A 21,043-nucleotide genomic window follows, 5' to 3' on the forward strand; every position below is an offset into this window, starting at 1 on the left:
TCGGCTTGGGAAGCAGAAGGTCCCAGGTTCAATCCCCGGCATCTCCAAAAAAGGGTCCAGGCAAATAGGTGTGAAAAACCTCAGCTGGAGACCCTGGAGAGCCGCTGCCAGTCTGAGAAGACAATACTGACTTTGATGGACCGAGGGTCTGATTCAGTATAAGGCAGCTTCATATGTAGGAGGGATGGTGGCTCAGTGGTAGAGCATCTGCTTGGTAAGCAGAAGGTCCCAAGATCAATCCCTGGCATCTCCAAAAAAGGGTCCAGGCAAATAGGTGTGAAAAACCTCAGCTGGAGACCCTGGAGAGCCGCTGCCAGTCTGAGAAGACAATACTGACTTTGATGGACCGAGGGTCTGATTCAGTATAAGGCAGCTTCATATGTAGGAGGGATGGTGGCTCAGTGGTAGAGCATCTGCTTGGTAAGCAGAAGGTCCCAAGATCAATCCCTGGCATCTCCAAAAAAGGGTCCAGGCAAATAGGTGTGAAAAACCTCAGCTGGAGACCCTGGAGAGCCGCTGCCAGTCTGAGAAGACAATACTGACTTTGATGGACCGAGGGTCTGATTCAGTATAAGGCAGCTTCATATGTAGGAGGGATGGTGGCTCAGTGGTAGAGCATCTGCTTGGTAAGCAGAAGGTCCCAAGATCAATCCCTGGCATCTCCAAAAAAGGGTCCAGGCAAATAGGTGTGAAAAACCTCAGCTGGAGACCCTGGAGAGCCGCTGCCAGTCTGAGAAGACAATACTGACTTTGATGGACCAAGGGTCTGATTCAGTATAAGGGAGCTTCATATGTTCAAAGGCATGGTCTACAGCCAAAAGCTGCCAAACTATCCAGATAGGTGGTAGAATTAAAAGCATAAAACCAATACATATTTCAGAAAACTCTTGGACACATTCATTCCCTGTGCAGAGACTGGCACCATCAAGATAGCCCTTGCCAGGGTTGTTTGCTGCACAAACTTGTCCAGGGACCAATGTGCCAAAAGCTGCATGAGAAAGCAATGGAGGGTTTCCAAACTGGCTGGCTTCCCAGTGAGAAGCAGCAGCAGACCTAGAGGTTCTGGGTTATGTTCTCATTTCAAATATCTTGCCACATCTCAGAACCAGGCCTACATTTTGAAAATGACACATACAACCCCCCTCCCCCCCAAAAAACCCCTTGTATTTTCTGTCTAAATTAGAAACACACTTTGCCGAACTAGAACAGTCCTGCAGATGGAATGGCTGCAACGCTACAGCACATTTACCACAATCATGACTCCCAGTCTGCATTTCCTGTTCACATCATTCCAAAGATGAAGAGCTATGGAAGGATATGCGCAGGGGTCATTTTGTAGAAAAATAGGTGGTGGAGCTCATCCAGGGATTGTTATGCAGCTGCACCTACTATGCAATGGGCAAGGTGGGGAGGAGGAGGGGGAACCCTCAGAAAGGTTCAGGAGCTGTGCTCCTGTGAGCTCCTGCTGAATTCAAAGCCTGGATATGCCACAACGTAGCTTTAGTGGAAGCGTAGACCCGTGTTCACCACAGGTGGGGGGGGGGGGGATGTTCATCTTTTCAGGTGAGCCTCAGGACAACTTTTCGGCCAGCATCTTCCATATCCAATCAACAGAAACTTTATTTGATAATAGAACTACAATAGTGTTTTGTTTTATCAACAAGGCTAGAATGGACTTACAATTTCTTCTTCACTCCTTCTCTTTGTCGCAATATCTCCTCTTCGTCATCATCATCTTCTATTTCATCTTCACTCTCTTCTTCCTCCTCCTTTTCACTCTCTTCTTTCTCCTCCTCATCCTTTTTGCTCTTCTCATCCTATCAGTCCAGAAAATCATGGGTTCAGAAATTCTTGCAGCATCTTACCAGCTCCATTATCATTCCCTGAAAACTTTATGTTGATTTTATTTATTTTCAGGCCTGCCTTTCATTCAAAATTATCCCAACTGCAGGGCTGCACAATTCTGGAAGGGCACAGAAGCCCACAAGAGAGGTATCAATTCAATGCAAGGGACTGTAGGCTCAATTTAAAAAGAAAAGTTTCTAGACCTTATGGTCATAGAGAGATGATTGAAAGCATGAGATCAATGCTTGCTGAGAAACAGCTAGCTGAATTAATGTTTGGATCTGAATGGGAAAAACACACACACACAAACAAAAGCAAAAGGAAGAGGAAGGCTGGTGTTCAGAAACAAAAAATATACTGCAGCATATGGCACATAAGATACTTTAAAAGGATCTCCTTTGAGGACAGGAGAATCTTGACCTGTCTTGTTCTTACAGTAGCAGCTAATTCAGCTCATTTTGAGAGGGTTGTATTGTTTCTGAGCATATATTTTGTTCTTCTAGCATTTGGAGCTGCCCCTTCTACCCCTGGCATAGAATTTCAATGCCCTGCCAAGCTCTTCCCTGTTACAGGTAATGGCAGAATAAAGTATGCAAAGGAAGAGAAAGATATGCATGCTCAGAAAACCTGCATAATTTATATTGATTGAAGAACCACACTTCTCTGAATGCAGAATTTCGGGGGGGGGGGGGGGGGGTTCAAAACGCAAGATACCCACAGCCTTGTCCATGAACTTCTGGTTTCCCTAGAAACCAACTATCAAGAGGACGATCTGGCCAGTGGAAAACAAACTAGAAGATGGCTGTGTGCTTTGGAACAGAAGCAATTTCTGAGATAGCCACAGGTGTGTATGATAGCTCTACCATAAATTGCTGTAGTGTACAATACTCACATCTTCACTATCAGAGGCATGGTCATCTGTTAAAAGCTGGAAGTCTCCAAACTCTTCCTCCTCTTCATCTTCCCCTTCCCTATAAGAAACAGAAATAGGTTTTTTAAAAAAGCATACCTCCATTAGCAGCTGGAATGTAATAAGTTTGGTATGTAGCTGAATTGCTATTCAAACTGCAACAATTTCCTGCCTGCAGGACAAAAAGCGTTACAGCACCTTAAAGAGCCACTTGGTTTATCATGACAATCTCGTGTGCCACAGCACTCAATGTCTTCTTCCTGCTATGGATTAGTAATTGAAAAACCTCTGGAAGCCACAAGATGCCTAACAGGAAAAGTACCAGCACCTGCCAGGAATTAGGCAGATAGAGAATAACTGAATAGCTTTCATGTGTTGAGACAATAGCCTAGCTGAATTTTTAAAAAATCTTCACTGTAATGTATAATCCAGCCTGTGTAACTGGATGGTCTCTCACTCTCTCTTAAACACAAACACCCCACATCTCAGTGAAAGGTACAACTCTGCACACACAGCGTTTTGGGCAGACACATCTGACCCCATTCTACTGAAGCAAGCAGGGAAATCTCTGTAGAACTGAAACATTTGCACATCTCAGACTTCCACACTTCACCTGTCTGTCGGGAAGGAGCCAGAACAAAGAGCTAGCACTTCAGCCATGGGATCTGAGCTGCTCTCTTTTTTCAGCTGAGAAGATGCCGATGAGGTCTGAGTGGGAGAATCTAAGAAAACAGAGTTGAGAAGTCATCAGAACATAGATGAGTTTGGGGCTTGGAAAAGATCACCCTGAAGGCCACAAATAGGTAGCTTTTCCTCTCCTCTGGCAGTTTATGCAGCCATGATAATGAGAGCAGTAAACAGAAGTACTCACATACTAGAGGTGTAATACAAAAACAACAATAAAGAAAGTGTTAAAAGGATTAAACACCTGAGTTTATAAATAGCAATGATTTACATACTGCAGAAATAAATAAGGACAAAATACAAGGTATAGCCAATTATACAAAGACAGAAATGCTCACCCAAATGGCAGAACACACAGAATATAACATTCAGCAAATAACACAGTCATGACAGATAGCTAACTGAAATCCATTTTGAAGCAGATCTTCTCCAGGAAAATCCCAAGTTGTTTGAAATGTCTCACCTGCTTATTCAGAGACCCTAGGTCACTGCGGCAATTATTCAAAGGCAAATATTCAAATGTTCTGTGCATGCACAATTACACCAATAATAGAGGGAGAGAATTTGCATTGTTACAAACATGAGGCAGCCATTTGCAGCTACTCACTACATCAGGTATAAGTCAGCAAAAGCCACAGTCACAATAATAATGGCAAGGCTGTGGCTCAACTTTCGAAACATGTTTGTTTGTTTTTTAAATCAAGCCAGCATTACCCAATCACATATCCTTAGTCTTTAATGCTGCTGCTGAAGCAGCCGCATTTCCTCCTCCTTGTATCTCAAAATGCTATGAGTGGGCAACTGATGTGCAGGGCCCTTCCAAAAGCTCCATGTTATAGCCAAGGTCATCTCGTCCACTAGGTGCAACTAGGTGATTGCTTACAGTGCCAGAGGTGGAGGGTGCCAATTGGTCCCTGTCACTGCCTTGCCTGCCCACAGCATCAAGTTCCACCTTACAAAGTGTCCCTGGCCCTATGAGGAAGCCTCCAGGGAGCCTGCTCCTTTCTTTCCTCCCTCTGTTTGGGGGAGGGGGTGGCTGTTCTCTTCCATCTTTCCTCATCTGTGGTGTGGGAGACAAGGTGGGCAGCAGCTTCCCACCTTGCCATAGCGTATGGTGGTCAAATGGGGACAGCAAGCAGTGGCAGCAAATTAATTTGCCACCTAAGGCACCAAATAACCTTAGTCTAGCCCTGGTTCTTGCCACCCAGGTATAGCAAAAATGAACAATTTTCAGACAACAGATCTAAATGTATTCAGTGCAAATACATGCCCACTACTCTCCTTCCTTTAGTCTTCATGCAAGCGCTGTGCAACGTATTCTGGGTGCAAAGATTCTGCGCCAAGCTGTTAGAATCGCAGTGTAGGAGTCCAACTTCAACAAAAGACCAGGTTCTATTTGGTCTCAGCATTAATCCTCATCACTCACCCTGAGATGCAAACTTCCCAGAGCAAAGATTGAGCAGTTCCTCCATGTTCTGTTTGTTGCCGCTATCACCACTGGCAGAGGGTTTGTTCTGGGAGGCAAACTGGCCAGAACAGAGATTTAAGAGTTCATCCATATTAGCATCCATTGCATTCTCATCCATGCTAGCCAAAGGAAGGTGGCTCTTGGAAGACTGGTATTTATTCCGGTGATGACCAACGTTCAAGAAACTGAAAGGGGAAGGGGGGAGGAAATCATGACTACCATTTATTTTTTAAAAGTCTTGGTGCCTCACAGGAGACTCAGATATCCTTTTGTCTAAAGCAAGGATACATATGAATGCTCTTGTGTCAGCTTTGATGTTCTCAAAGGCCATTCTATTCTATAAAAAGTGGTCCAAGAGATGAATACATTTTTCCACAAAGAAATTTACCAACACATGGAAGATTAAGGCCCATGATGAAGTCAACATCATCCAGAAACAAGGGTTTATGGAACATGTCTCAGGTAAAGCTAAGGAATTATATATACAGACCCAAATACACATGCAATATATTAAAGCATGAAATATAATACAGAGCAATCTGAAAACTTTTTATTTCTTGACATCCAAAACTGTCAGTCTTGATATTTAAAAACTGCATCTTGGTTAAAACTGGAGCCAGATTAAAACAGATGGCTCAGGGGCCACAATAAGAAAACAAGATCATGTAATACTTTTCATTAAAGACAAATGATTTGTTTCTTTTTCTGGATTTTGTAAGGGCCAACGTGGCTGTTGACTTTTTTCTACATTAGGAGCCACATCTGGTGTCAAAGCAGTTGGCAGCCCTCTAGTTTGAAGGACCAATAGACTTCAAATCTGGCTTACAAAGTTCTACCATAGAGGCAATGGCATGGACTCTTGAAAACTGCTAAATGTTTTGGGTACTATTTATTTGACAGAACTTATATCCTGCCTTTTTACTCTCACAAGGGCCACCAAGTCAGCTAGCAAATTAAAATATACACAATAAAATCACATTTTAAAACGACCCCCAGAAAACTATTAAAAAAAAAACCGAGCTAAACATCTATTCTACAAAAAGCTGTCAGAAAATATTGGCATCATTAATTGACCTTGCATGGTCATCAGGAAGAGCTCATCAGTGGAAATCTGAACATGAATGTTTCTGCAGCCCAGCAAAGCTGATCCAGAAAGCTAACAGCACCAGGTCTAGGCACTCAGTTGCTCTGAATAAACTAGCAAGTTCCAGTTGTGATATTAAAGAAGAAATCAAGACATGGAAGAAGTGACTGAGTGTATTTTAGAGTTATTTATGGGCAGGGCTTTTTTGTAGCAGGAACTCCTTTGCATATTAGGCCACACCCCTGATGTAGTCAATCCTCCAAGAGCTTTCAAGGCTCTTAGTACAGGGCCTACTGTAAACTCCAGGAGGACTGGCTACATCAGGGGTGTGTGGCCTAATATGTTCCTGCTACAGAAAAAGCTGTTTATGGGTACTGTAGGCTAGGGGTGTACATTCGGCTCAGCCGAACCGAATCAACCGCCGAATCACCCCTGATTTGGCTCTATACGGAATCGCATACAGCCGAATCCAATGGGGGCCCATTATGAGGGAGCCGAGTATGGCTCCCCGTATACTTCCGTATATTCGGAAGTATACGGAAATCCATGGAAAAGGCGGGAAAGGGGCTTCTGCAGCCCGCCTTTGGTAGCCTTTTCCCGCCTCTCCCATAGCCTCCCTGGGATCAGGGAGGGGGGGAGAGGGAAGAGGAGCCCCAGCAGCCAATCCAAAGCATGCATTTGCAAAATGCATTGCAAATACATGCTTTGCAGGGCTGTTGTGTAGCTGATCCCCCAGCCATCAGCAACATTGATGTTCTTTTGATCTTTTGCTTACTTGGGTATCCAAGTAAGCACTGTTGTCTGGCCAATCACAGAGCAGTGCTATTTTTTGAAACTGCTCTCTGTAGGGCCAGAGAACCTTTTTAAGGAGTCTGCCTGGTTGGACTCCTCCATTGCTGTTGTGTTGGTGTATGTTGGTGTGAGAGAGAGATTGTGCTGTGCTGACCCTTGGCCTCAGCTGCTGCTGCTCTCTCTCAGCCTTACCAGACTTGCCTGGAGGTGGCTACGGACACTCAAGCTGCCAGTCAGTTTGGGCATCCGTTCACCTTCGAAGTCTGGAAGCATTTCCAACTTATGGAGGATCCACGCTATGCGCAGTGCCAGCTGTGCAGGGCCCGGATCAGTCGTGGGCGGGACCCTGCCCACCTGACTCTGGGGGGGATGCGGAATCACATGCGGAAGCACCACCTGGGGGTGCTTCTTAAGGGGGAGAAGCAGGCTGGTGCTGTGGTGCCCAAGCAGCCAACACCACCCAGCCAGGAGGTCCATCCCATCGCGACTACCTCTGCTCTCCAGGAGTGTTCCGTGGGAGTACAGGGATGCCAGGCATCTCTGCCTGAGATGTTTGGTGGGGGACGCACCTGTGTGCCAAGAGGGGGAATCAGGTATGGCAGGAGGGTGATCGCCTGGACCCTTGCCAGTTCGATCGCCCATGGGCTGGGGTGCTAGGGTTGCTCAAGTACCTGGCGCCCTGGTACAAAGTTCCTGCGAGAACCACCATTAGCAGGACCATTGTGCCAGCTGTTTTCAGGGCGACCAGATCTGTGAAGGAGCATTTGTGCCGTGCTGCCGGGGGGACAGTTCATTTCACCTCAGATATCTTGAGCTCCCAACATGCGTTCGACGGGTATCTCTCCCTGACTGCGCATTGGTGGCAACTCAGAGAGCTGGGGGCAGTGCAGTGTGGGGGTGGCAGCAGTAGCGGCAGGTAGGGTCAGGGCCGCCAGGCCGGCTATCGCTGGGCCTTGCTGCACGCCGAAGCGGTCGACGCGCCGCACACGGCGGACACTCTCAGAGCCATCCTCTCATGGCAGTTAGAGGGCTGGATAGGCAGTGGAGACGTCACCATGGGCTTCGTGGTGACTGATGGTGGCTCCAACATCAAGGCGGCTGTCCAGCGTCAGGGCCTAAAACGCCTTCCTTGAGTGGCCCACCTTCTCCACCTCGTGGTTAAGGACGCATTGAGCCAGACTAAAAGCTAGGATCGTCGGTATCTAGCCGCGACCCATGAGTACCGACTTCTGCTCCAGAAGTGTCGGCACATCACGGGTCACTTCTCACGTAGCAATACGGACTCATATCGGCTGCGTGAGAAACAGACACTGACAGGCATGCCAGGGCACCGCCTGATCGGTGACGTCGACACACGCTGGAACTCCACCTGTGCCATGCTGGAGCGCATGGTGGAGCAGAGAGCAGCCCTGGATGCCTTTGTCTCTGAGATGAGGGTCTTTCGGGATGAGAACCGTCTCACCCAAGAGGATTGGGTGGTCGTTTCTCAGACTGTGGAGGTTCTTGGGCCCTTCAAGACCCACACAGAAATGCTCTCGTCTCACACGGCGAGCATCGCACTGGTCATCCCCATGGTCCAGATGGCTCGCGAGGACCTGGCCTCGTTTCTAGTGCCAGCTCAAGGCCGTGCAGACGTTCTTCCAGTGGTGCGCGCCCTGGTTGTTAGGCTGCAGGAAGGGCTTGAGGCCCGCTTTCAAACTTTCACCCAGGATAAGGTCTACATGATGGCAACCATGTTAGACCCGCACCTTAAGGGCACAGTCACCAAGCGGGCCAACGAGCTCGATCGCTGGTGAGACGAGCTCTCCCAGAAGGTTGAGCGTTCCAGAGTCAGGTCAGGCCCAGTGCCGGTAGTTGAGGAGGAGAGGGGTGGAAGGAGCTCATCTGCCACTTCCACTGCTGTTGTTCAACCCCAACGTCCCCAGCTAGGCAGTGTTTCCCACCAGACTCATGCCACGAAGAGTCCTGAGATGACACTCATCGGGCAGGTCGTTGGCCCCTCTAGGAGTGGTAGGGCACCGAGAGCAAAGACGGGTGCTGTGATGGTGAGGGACTATCTTTTGGAGCCCCTCAAGCCACAGGAAATGTCTCCTTTGGACTACTGGGTCACAAAGGAGGAGGTCTGGCCGGCCCTCTCCTCCGTGGCCAAGGTGTTCCTCTCATGCCCACCGACGAGCGTGCAGAGCGAGCGCGTCTTTTCGCATATGGGGACATTGTCTGCCCACATCGCAATCGCCTGCAACCCTGGACAGTTGAGCAGTTGGTCTTCCTGAAGGTCAACTTGCCTCTGTTTGGCTCCCCGAACGTAGACTTTGAGAGTGAATGAAGTGAGCACCTACTTGTGCCTGCATCCTCTCTTGGAAGGTGGTTGTAAAATGCTCCTCCACTAAAAATAGACTAGAGTCCAAAGACAGCCCAAAAACTCACTCACAAATTGATTGGCGGTGCATCCCCCCCCCCCATCCCTCCCCAAACCAAAAGTGAATGCTGGTTTAAAATCTGCAAAGCAATCCAAATTTCCCCAGTCCCCCATTCACACAGGCCTAATAATACTGAAAGGGCCTTTGCAGCCCCCAACTGTAACCGACAGCACCCACAGGCCCAGCCAGGATAACCCAGTTTTTTTTTCAGGGGCAGGAGGAGGAAAGAGGGTGCCAGTGATGATGACAGGCAGCCAGCAGCCATACCAATGCTGAGGTCCCTCTAATGGTACAGTGATAGCTGGTGTGCTGCTGCTGAGCTGAGAGAGAAGGAATGGTTGCCTTCCTCTCACACAATCTGAGGCCCTCCCAGTGATCTTCTTCATTTGGGGTGCAACTCTGGCTCGCCTCCTCGTGGGGCACCCTGGGTAACGCAAAAGAATCTAGACCAGCCAACCATCCATCACTCAAGGTAAGTCTAAATGCTTCTTGCTTTGTGTCAGATACAGAATGATGTGGAGCTAGGTGTGGTCCACCGCTTCTCTTGTTTTGTTTGGGGCAGGGCTGGAGAGCTGGCATCTGTAGATTGTGTGTTCTGTGGCAGGGAAGCTGGCACCTAGGTGAGAGACCCAGAGCCAGCATGCTTGTTGTGCTTGGCCAGCTCTCCCTGCGTTCTTTGGGGCAGGGCTGGAGAGCTGGCATCTGGGTTTGCTGCAGGCAGGTCTGCAGAGCAGACCTTGAGCAGATTGTGTTTTGTGTGGCAGGGTTCATAGAGGAGATAGATGTATATAGTGCATTTGGGTCCTATAGAGATTCTCTGGTGTGAAGTTAGGTTTGGCTTTGGGTGCCGCAGGAATTGGACCCCCTGGCCCAATCTTTTTGGGACTTGGGGGGTTTGTAGGGGAGAGTCCCCTGCAGGTCCCCTGCAAATTTGGGGGCTCTCCCTCAAACCCCCTCCCCTCCAGGCGGCTTCAAATATACCCTATTTGCCATTGATTTCAATGGCCCATAGGGTATAATGGGGCCATATATTCAGAAATAGCTGCGCATCTTACCTTACCTTTACCTTATATGCGGCTATTCCGACTACGGAATTCAGAAATATACGGGATTCCGTATTTTTCCCCCCCATATATTTCCAAATCTGTGTACTACCGAAGTTTTTTTTTGCACATCCCTACTGTAGGCTCTAAAAGCCTTAACAAGTATTTTCTAAAGTGCTGCCTACACAAAAGTGCTACCATTATCCACCACTTACCCATCAGCATCAAGCAGTTGACTCTGAGTGTCATCTTCCAGAGAGAATTGGAACTGAAACCTGGCAGCAGCTGGATTGGGGCTCTTCTCTTCAGGAGTCACATTGTAGAGGTCTTGGGAATCCTCTATGGGAAGAGAAGGTTCAGATGCCTTCCCCGAACTCTAAGCAAATTTAAAACAGAACACATTTAGATAAACAGATTGTTGACTTGAAAGACATACATTACCCCAGTGCAAATCAGAACCAATAATGGGGGTAATTGGGGGAGGAAAAGACACTTACCTTCGATGCAGAACTAATAAAGCCCGTTCTGAAAAAACCAGGAGAAGGAGAACGGACACCACCAAGAGCAGAAAGGAAACTGCCTCCGCGAGCTGTCTGCTTGTTACAGGGCTGGTAGGAGGGGATCATGGAGCTGATTAGCTCAAAGCTACTGTTATGACTGTTTTCCTTTGCCAAGGTTGGCAGTAAAAATGAATCTTCATCTTCTGAAAGAAGGTGGATAAGGCAAAGAGAGCTGATCAAAACAAACTAAGAGAATAAACAAGTGCCAGTCTCGCAACTGCTACACAAACAGTGTGCTAAAAGTCTAGATGCTAGAAACATGCCCAGCTGGAGCTAAGCTATGTAACATTTCAGACCAGTGAAATCACCCATTAGCATACCATGATTTTCTTTCTTTTCATACAATTTTATAAGACAATTTCTAGCACCAGAACAACAGATTTCAACTACAGCTGCAGGTTTCTGGAGCTGTCATGCATCCAAAGGAATGCAAAGGTGGTGGGAAAAGTGAACTTCTGGGACAGAATATTCTGCTATGCTGCTGGGGAGAGGGGTCTGTTAAACTAAGTTGTATCCCAAGAAATTCAGAGCCATACATGGGCCTCACAAGTTCCTATAAAGCAGGCTAGGCCAAGAGCTACCCAGTGAGGTCTACCCAGCAAGCTATGTAGCATAGCAGGGGTTGAATTAAAGTTTCCCAACAGCTTCAGCCCTTTAAAATAGGATACTGATGTTCTAAAAAAGGTTTTAAAAAACCTTCTCATTCATCAGCAGTTCAAAGCCTTGTGAGTCAAGAGTCAGCCCAAATGAATTTAGACCATGACTGCAAGGAAGCTATACAGACCAGCACAGTGCTATCCGGTGGCATATTACATTCTCTCACATACACACCCAAACCCAGTGCAATATTCCCACTAAAACCACCAAACAAGAACATTAGAGAAGCCATGTTGGATCAGGCCAATGGCTCATCCAGTCCAACACTGTCACACGGTGGCCAAAACCCCCCCCCCAACCCCATGTGCCATCAGGAGGTCCACCAGTGGGGCCAAGATACTAGAAGTCCTCCCACTGTGGCCCCTCAGCACCAAGAATACAGAGCATCACTTGCCCCAAACAGAGTTCTGCCTATACCTTGTGGCTAATATCCACTGATGGACCTCTACACCATATGTTTACCCAATCCCTCTTGAAGCAGTCTATGCATGTAGCTGCCACCACTTCTTGTGGCAGTAAATTCTATGTGTTACTCACTCTTTGGGTGAAGAAATACTTCTTTTTATCCATTCTAACCTGACTGCTCAGCAATTTCATTGAGTACCCACAAGTTCCCATATTGTGAGAAAGGACGAAAAGTACTTCTTTCTCTACCTTCTCTGTCCCATGCATAATCTTGTAAACTCTATCATGTCACCTCTCAGTTGACGTTTCTCCAAGCTAAAGAGCCCCAAGCGTTTTAACCTTTCCTCCTATGGAAATTGTTCCAACTCTTTAATAATTCTAGTTGCCCTTTTCTGCACTTTTCCCAATGCTATGATATCTTTTTAAAGGTGTTGGTGACCAGAATTGTACACAGTATTCCAAGTGAGGCCACACCATCAATTTATACAAGTGTGTTATGATACTGGCTGATTTGTTTTCAGTTTCCTTCCTAATAATCCCCAGCATAGTGCTGGCCTTTTTTATTGCAGTCACACAATGTCTCAACATTTTCAGAGAGTTATCTACCACGAGGCACCTTCCAAATTAAAAGCCTATTTTAGTAAATAACCTGCACTGACTAACCCCACCGGGGAAGTCAAAACCAAAATAAAAATTATTTTAACAGGGGGGCAGAGGGGAATGAGTTCGTTGGTTCCTATACCTTAACTATGGAAATCAGTTTCATATGGAAAACAAAAGAGGTATTTACAGGACCTCCCAAAAGAACATTCCTGGCCCATGTGTCACTTTTGGCCCAGAGGTATACGCAGTGGCCCCAACAGGCCTTTCCCAGACATGCCCACAGTTTCATGCATAAGGAAAGGAAACATGTGCTCCAGTTGTAAAACACAGATCATTGGAGCCATCCTGAGGAGAATTACACCCTTAGAACAGGGTAACTCTGGGCTTAGAAGCCTTCACTGCAAGATTATACAAACTGTATTATGAAATTTAAACCAATATTAAGGTGGGGGGGAGAGATATACTTCTGGCCCCAAGATGGACACATAGTCACCTTTGAGAACACAGAAATTGGACTTCCCTAGCAAATATACCCTTTTGCTATAGAAAACGTCTGCTATAGACAGGCAACTGTTTACCTGGCTTGTCAGGCCTTTTACTCATGACATCATCCACCTCGGCTTTCTCAGATGGAAAAGAATACCTGCAAGACACAAAATCAGCCCAAATGTAAGAAGACAGTTTGAATCGGTTAACAAGAAAAATTCAATAATGACAGCATACAGAACAATGTAAAGATACCATTGTAAACTACTGTTTTTCAAAGCGCAGTTGCCATTATCTGCTTTGTAACAACTCACAACATGTTGTGGGGCAAATCCCACAGATTAGTTTCACTACTGAGTGTCCTGCATGAAGGGAAGGCTCCTTCTGCCAGAAGGACAAACCTCTGCTAGCAAAACAGAACTGCAGGAATCTAAGTCACTTTGTACTTATTAGTTTGGATAATTTCCTCACCAGCACTCCAATTAGCCTGTGATTAAAAATGCAACACTACATAAAAATGGTTAAAAATGAACAAACCATCAAAATCTCAAATCAAAACAGCATCAAAAACAAACAAGTCTTTAAAAGGTTTGCAATAAGTGCAGTACTTTTAATGCAAGGTACAAAATTTCATTTTTGTCTGTGAAAGGAAAACGAAACAACTAAGAACATCACCCTAATTTTGAAGAGTTATCCTTGAAAAGCAGCAGTGTTGATTCAGTGGAGGAAGGTTTAGGAACAGTACTGCAGAGTCCCGGCTTGGCCACTTGCTCTTCATCCACCAATTCTTTATCTGCCTCCTTGTCACCATCATCAAGACCCTGTACTTTAAGCTCCTCATTGTCCTCTTCTGCCTCTTCACGAAGATACTCTGCAGTCTAAAAGAACACATAACCACCAAATTCCACAGACTGAGCGAAAGGAATTAACACTTTTAAATACAGATGTTCACTTGTTTAAAGTCCATGTATTATAAACCAAGAGAAACTTTGCTGCCCCAAGACATAGCAATGGTCATGGTCCTACCGTGGCTTTTAAACAGACGACACCATGACAGTGCATATGTCTAATCAAAAGAGGATACCAGATGCCTCTTAGTGCCAGGGGTGTAGGGGAGGGGAATGCCTGAAATGTCCTCCTTGTGGGTCTCTTCAAAATTGGGCACAACTGGAAACAAGTTTAGTAGACTAAGTAGACCTTTGGTCACAATCTGGCTTCTCTAACATTATTTAGACTTCCCTCTGGGTTTGCCAGTTACAAGTTTCTAGTCCTTATGACTGAGTCTACTTTGCCTTCTTATATGCTTTACCTGCCAAAGGCTCAGACAGGAGGCGTTACAGGTGTGTGTGTGCGTGCATGCCAATGGCTACAGAGGGATGTTTCAACTCTTTATGTTCCCTTTTATCTGCTACCTGCCACTATCCCAAAAGTCCCTTCCTCTTACCCAGATAACAGATGCAGCATTTAATTGTTATAGGAAAATATCAGGGCTAACATCTGTGAATATTATTCTCTAATCTGAAAGCCCTTCCCTTTAACATGTGGAGACTCTCAACAGTTACTCAGTAAGCAACTAGGCAGATGTGGGTAGCTGAGCCATAGAATCTGCAAGTGCCTCCTCAGCAGCATTTAAGAGCCACACAATGTGGTGCATGATGCACAAGATGCCACAAGAAGTTAGGCTGGGATGAAACAGCATACAGCAGTGTACAACTAAACTGTTCTGGAGCTCAAGCTCATTAGAGGATGCAGCTGCTTGGTTTGGCCAAGGCACAGCCACACGGGCCCAAGTTTTGTTTCCTACTGTCTCATGAGCAGGGCTTTCCCTTTTTTTCTGCACCTCTCTGCATGGTATGGAACAAGGCAAAACAGGAGAGGCACTGGGCGATTCAGCAGTTCTGCAGCCCTCCTAGGCAAAACTTGGGTATAGAAAACAAAGACTATGCTTCAACAACTAGCCCTGAGCAACTGGCACTTTTCAGTAATTAACTGTCATAATTAAAACTTCTTTTTAAAAAACAGTTAGGCAAGAGGCCAATGTTAAATCTGACACAAATCTCCAATTCTCTTAGTTCCTGGCTGATATGAAGAATCAGCAAAACACTAAAATTTGCTGAAATAGGCAGAGGGAGGGGACGAACCTCCTGATTGCCTTCTTCCTCTTCTTCCTCTGATTCATCTGTCATTTCTTCCTCCTCCTCCTCTTCTTCCTCCATCATGTCCTCATTATCCAGTTTAAACAATGCTTGTCGCTTGAGGCGTTCCTCTGTCCTACGGAGCTTCATGGCTGCCTGGAGTTTGGCCTTCAGCACTTGCAACTTTTCACCTGGGCAGTTGTGGAGGCATGAATACTTTAGACGCACTTCAGCCATTTTTAATAGTAAGTTTGATTGCTTCAAGCAAAACAGATTAATGAAGCTATACACAAAGCGGGAATATTTAAATTTTAAGATCAAAATGTATTTGCTGGTGGGGACAGGAGGGATTAAGAAGGGCTATCAGGCAAGTTCCTTGGAGAGGCAGCCTAAAAATGCTCTGAATGCAGAAATAAGAGCTTGCAGAGAAAGTGTCATCAAAAGGACTCCATACTTATTATTTCATGCCAGGAATAGCTGTTTTCTGTTCTTTAGGGCCTCTATGTGTGGGACAGAGGTCAGGCCACGTGGCAATTAAGGACTTCGTAGTTAAGAACAGCATGCCCTCAGGGCATGGCTAGAGCATTACACACTAGCAGCTGTAAAGCCAAAAGAGGTGCAGCATTAACATGTGAACTCCCTCTCTTCTAGAAGCTGAAAGCCTTTACTTACAGAGGAAACTAAGGACAAACATGTTACCTACCACATTTCCATCAATGGAACATTTCCATCAAGTTGTTTCTAGAGACCAGATAAAACCGCTTAAGCCAGAATCTACTCTCGTGATGCACATTAGTTGGCTATGTCCATTGTATGACAGCGAACATCAGGAAAGTGGAGAGCCTTTCTTCTTATTATGCCTTGTAGAGACAGAGGCTGCTGGTTCTTTGCAATGATGTAGATTGCTTTGAGGAACAAAGTTAGAGTCCAATGCCACCTTTAAGACCAACAAGGTGTGAGTTTTTGTATGCATGCACACTTCCTCAGATAAATGGTGCTACTGGACTCTAACTTTGTTCTATTGCTTCAGACCAACACAGCTACCCACCAGGAATGATACTGATTAGTCAATGACTGACCTAACATGGGGATGTCAAGAGGTAGTATGGCAGAGTGGTTAAGAATGTTGGCACAGGAAATGGGATTCGAGCCTGAGTTTCCCTTCTCAGCTATAGCAATCTTGGGCCAGTCACAATCACTCAGCCTGACCAACCTCACAGGAATGCAAGGATGACACAGTGGAGAAGAGAACCATGGATGCCACCCTGAGCTCCTTGGGGAAAAGGTAAGATAAAAACAGAACTGACAGGTAGCCACAAACACACAGAATTTGAGCTAGCAGCTCTGTTCCCCACATGAAGAACAACATCTAGGTTTTATTCCATATATACAATGGTCACTTAAGGATAAGAAAGATCAAGTGGCACCTCCAGCCAAAATGTTGCATTCCTTCACAACCTCAAGAAACTTTACCTGGCCCCGATAGCCCTAACAAATTTTAATTAAAATAAGATTTTCTTTTAATTGCTCCCAGTTTCATTCACAAGGATAGGAATATATTCAAATTGTAAGATGTTATATTTTTCAATGGCCATTTCCCCCCTTTGTATATAAATAGTAATCTAACTTTCAGGACCCCTGTCTGTCTTTCATGTGCATGTGTGCGTACACACACACACACACACATAGAGCTTCCTTCTCCAGGGCTGCTCCTCCTCTTTTGGGGAGGAAGGGAGGGGGAGGAAAGAGAGACAGAAAGAAAACAAAGTTGGAGTCCCATGGCAGCTTTAAGACCAACAACATTTTATTCCATGTGTGCAAGCACACTTCTTCAGAGGGAGGGAGGTGGTAGGTGGGTGGATTCTTCTGACAAGCACAACGTACATTAAGGAAATTATTTTGGCTTATTCTGAAAAGTTGTTTTAAAAAAGAGATTGGATTTCTCTGTCCCTATCTGGATTTATTTTCTTTCAAAAAGAATTAGGAATTGGAACACTTGGATTGGTCCTTATATCTTGGACAATGGAATTATTTCAGATGCAAAATGATAATAACACACATCAGTAATTACATAGGAAAAATAGGTCTCAGTTCAGTCCAGGAGGATGCATTGTCTTGAGTTTCATTATCAATTGCAATTCAGCAGTCTCTCTTTCTAATCTCCCTTTGAAATTCCTTTGCAAGAGCACTGCCACTCTTAGGTCAGCAACTGAATGTTGTAGTTTCTAATGCCAGACATGTCCATTTATTCTTTGCATCCTCCTGGACCTTCCCAGATGGAACTGAGACCTAGGTTTCCTGACTAATTCCCAACACCAGTCTCCACACCTACTTCCTCTCTGCATATCACACCTAATCCAATCAAGCCTGATATTGTCATTAACCTGCTATTGCTATTTATCACCTTTATAAAGTGTATATCTTCAGTACTTCTTGTTACATTTTATGACATGCATCGTCCAGCCCAACAAAATGACATTTATGTCAGATCTGGCCCTTGTAACGAATGAGTTTGACACCTCTGCTCTAACCTGTACACCATGATGACTCTTTGAATTACTCACCTTAATAACCAACCTGCACAGCTGGGATATAACTGGCTAGGAACCAAAAATATAGGCGGTAGCAAAATATAATTTCACCCCATATAACCCCCACCCCTTCATAATCCTTTACTTTTGCCACTGAGTGTGACAGCCTGACAGAGCAAAGAGTTGCTCATCCTTTGAGTCGAACATCCAAGTGATGGGGGAAACTGATCCCATCCTCCAGATTCGGTAGCTGTCCCCCCCGCCTCGATGCTGCCCCACAGGCATACCTGGCTTTGCATGGATTGTCTCTTCTACACTCTCTGCAACGAGAGTCACAGGTACCACCCCTGCTTTCAGCTCCTCTTTGCCCTCATTTGACGTTTCTTTGCGAATTACATTCAAGTTCACCACTCGTTCCTTTTTTGGTTTGGCTGTGTGAAGTGCATGCTTCACAAAACGTTCCTTCAAAGCTTCCAATTCTGTTTATATATTTTAAAAAAGAAAACAAAATTACTCTCCCTCATTCACAGCAGGTATTGGCAATTGCCCTCCAAAACGTTTTCTTAACTGATAAACGACATTGTTCAAAATCCAAAACATATATTTACTTAGATATTGTCAATGAAGAGAAACACTTCATGATTCCCAGCTGTCACTAATTATTAAACAAAACTTCCTTGCTCGTATTTTACTGAAAGAACTATAGTGACTCAGATTTACACAGCTAAAATTAATATGTCACACCAGGCGTGGCCAAACTGCAGCTCGGGAGCTACATGTGACTCTTTCACACATATTGTGTGGTTCTCAAAGCCCCCACCACCCTGTCAGCCGGCTTGGAGAAGGCATTTCTCTCTTTAAATTGCTTTGCCAAGCCAGTCAGCAGCTTGAAGAATGCATTTAAAGTTAAAGCTGCTTTCTTTCCACCTCTCCCTCACCATCTATTTTCCTCCCTCCCTGTCTTGCAGCTCTCAAACATCTGACATTTATTCTACGTGGCTCTTACATTAAGCAAGTTTGGCTGCTCCTGTGCTACATGGTTCTACCAGTCGGGTGTTAAGTAACCATGAACTTCCATGGAAACAATGCCACCAATTTCATCCCACGGAACAGAAGACAGATGTCCAACAAACCAAAGCATTTTAAGAGACAATGCACTGATAGGGTGAAGCTGCTTTATGCTGAGATCATTGGCCTATCAAGAACAACACTATCTACACCAACTCTGTAGAGTTTCAGTTCAAGGTATTTCACAGCACCTATGGCCTGATGTTTTTGACCAGAGATGCTGGGGACTGAACCTCTTGCATGCAAATCAGATGTCCTACCACTGAGACCCATCTCTTTCTACCAAGAGAGAATGCAATGTACTTATAACTCTTTAACATTTGAAAGTCCATTGGCAAGTTAATGTCATACACCAGGAAGCACACTTTGCTGTTCCTCTTAAAACCTATAAGTAGCCACAAGCTAATAAAGTCTGGGCTAGACTTGGCAGGATCCTAGCAGTCAGCATCATACCTCTGTTTGATTCAGGTTCATCAAGATTAATAAATGAATCATCCCCAGAAGAGATTCGAGGCTTGATTGTCAGATCCACCCCCATCTCTCGAAGGCGATCCAGCTTGGACTTCTTTGATTTTTCACCTGGAGCTGCCAAGTCTAATGCTGGGGGCTGTACAGGTTCTTTGGGCCCTGCATACAATTCAGATGACTGCTCTGCTCCTGGTTCACATATTTTTTCTTCCACTTTATTTGTCACCAATTCAGTGCATTCAGAACTGATTAGGTTGGATTCTCCTTGCTTCTCAAAACTGGTTTCCTTTGTAAGTCTTTCAGCTTTGGAAGTACAATCTTGTCTGTGTTGCTCAGGATAACTTGCTGTCAAACTCTCCTTTTCTCCAACAACAGATCTGGCAACACTTGAATTTGTGATGGCTGGAGCAAGTCCTGCTTCTAGCTCCCGTGTTATTGGACACTCAGTTTCTTCTCCTCCACTGTTGCTGCAGGTGGCACCTGGAATCTTGGGAACGGCCCTTTCTTCATCTAGTCTGGGCTGGTATTTTGCTGATCTATCAAGAAGAGAGTCAGACCGTCATATCATCCTTCTCCTCTCTGAACATGATCACTATAGGTGCCCAGTAAATAGTTTGAAACCATCAGATGCTATAGCATTAATAAAACTAGAGGAGGTAAGGATATGAACAGCAAATCTTAATGACAGATCCTTGAAAAGTCCATGTAAGAGCACAATATACATACAAAAGTCAATGTATTAGAAACACACAATCACTGAAAAATGTAAGGAACTCCTGATCAACCGAAAGAAAACAGAGAGTGCCCCAAAGAGCACTGAGGTCAGCAGGGAAGAACATGCTGACTATCCCTGGGCCAAAGGAAGCAAAATTACAGAGTACCCGGGCACGGGCCTTCTCTGTTACAGCCCCATGCCTTTGGAATCAACTCCCGGAGGAGGTACGGGCCCTGCGGAATTTGGATCAATTCCGCAGGGCCTGTAAGACCATTCTTTTTAAGCAGGCTTTTGTAGACCGTTGATAGGATGGCTGTTTAATCCATCAACGATTTATCTAGTGACCCCTGCCATAACATAAGTGAACAGAACAACATCAGGAAGATCACTGCCGTCCAATTCATGGAATGATCCAGGCAACTGGAACTGGTTTTAGATCGCTGTTTTAAATTATTGTATAATCTTATATTGTTTTAGATTGTTATTTTATATTACTGTATAACCTAATTGTTTTAAACCCTATATTGTATAACTTATTGAAATGTTGTTAGCCGCCCTGAGCCTGCCTAGGCGGGGAGGGCGGGATATAAATAAAATTTATTATTATTATTATTATATTATATTAGTAATATTATAAAAGGGAAGGAACTTTTAAAGAAACCTGCTAATCAGCAGCAAAAATTTAGATGTACAATACTGGAAGCCGGAGAAAACACCAACTATGGAGGAGTGGCTTAAAAAAATATGGCACATTACGTACATGGAAAAAAATAACAGTGTATCAACAAACTTGGAATGATTAACATTTTTCATAACGTAAGTTAGGGAATGATATAGACTTGCTGGGGGTGATGTGTCCAATAAAAGCTGAGTTTCTCAGGAGCGGAATCCTGTTAACAGTATATTGTATTACTTTTTCAACACTCCTGCAAAACTGTGGTGTCCATAACAATGGGTTGAATCCAGACAAAATTATCTACCAGTTCAATGAAACTCTCCCCACCACACCCTTCTGATCTCTGAAATGCTGCTCCTGCAGGATAGGGAACTCTGAGAAACAACATGAGCAGGTGCTGCAGAGAGAAGGGGAAGTGTTAGAGACTGGCAAATTGTCTAGAATCCAGTCCATTGTTTATACTGTGAAAAGGAGCAATACTTCAGAAGGATCT

General features: G+C 45.0%; 1 protein-coding gene across 1 annotated transcript in view; it reads right to left on the minus strand.

Moving 5' to 3' along the window:
* The window catches only part of CLSPN (claspin), a 45,481-nt gene that overhangs the window by 11,499 nt on the left and 12,939 nt on the right, over nt 1-21,043 (minus strand). Inside the window, exons 8-18 of the mRNA XM_060257577.1 lie at nt 19,145-19,695; nt 17,911-18,102; nt 15,099-15,283; nt 13,633-13,835; nt 13,050-13,114; nt 10,744-10,949; nt 10,462-10,622; nt 4,866-5,092; nt 3,369-3,477; nt 2,738-2,816; nt 1,681-1,817 (exon numbers count right to left, since the gene is read on the minus strand). Coding sequence (XP_060113560.1) covers nt 1,681-1,817; nt 2,738-2,816; nt 3,369-3,477; nt 4,866-5,092; nt 10,462-10,622; nt 10,744-10,949; nt 13,050-13,114; nt 13,633-13,835; nt 15,099-15,283; nt 17,911-18,102; nt 19,145-19,695 — 2,115 coding nt within the window. The remainder of the gene's footprint in view (nt 1-1,680; nt 1,818-2,737; nt 2,817-3,368; nt 3,478-4,865; nt 5,093-10,461; nt 10,623-10,743; nt 10,950-13,049; nt 13,115-13,632; nt 13,836-15,098; nt 15,284-17,910; nt 18,103-19,144; nt 19,696-21,043) is intronic.

The sequence above is a fragment of the Heteronotia binoei genome, chromosome 17 (genome assembly GCF_032191835.1).
Source record: "Heteronotia binoei isolate CCM8104 ecotype False Entrance Well chromosome 17, APGP_CSIRO_Hbin_v1, whole genome shotgun sequence".
Classification (NCBI taxonomy): Eukaryota; Metazoa; Chordata; class Lepidosauria; order Squamata; family Gekkonidae; genus Heteronotia; species Heteronotia binoei.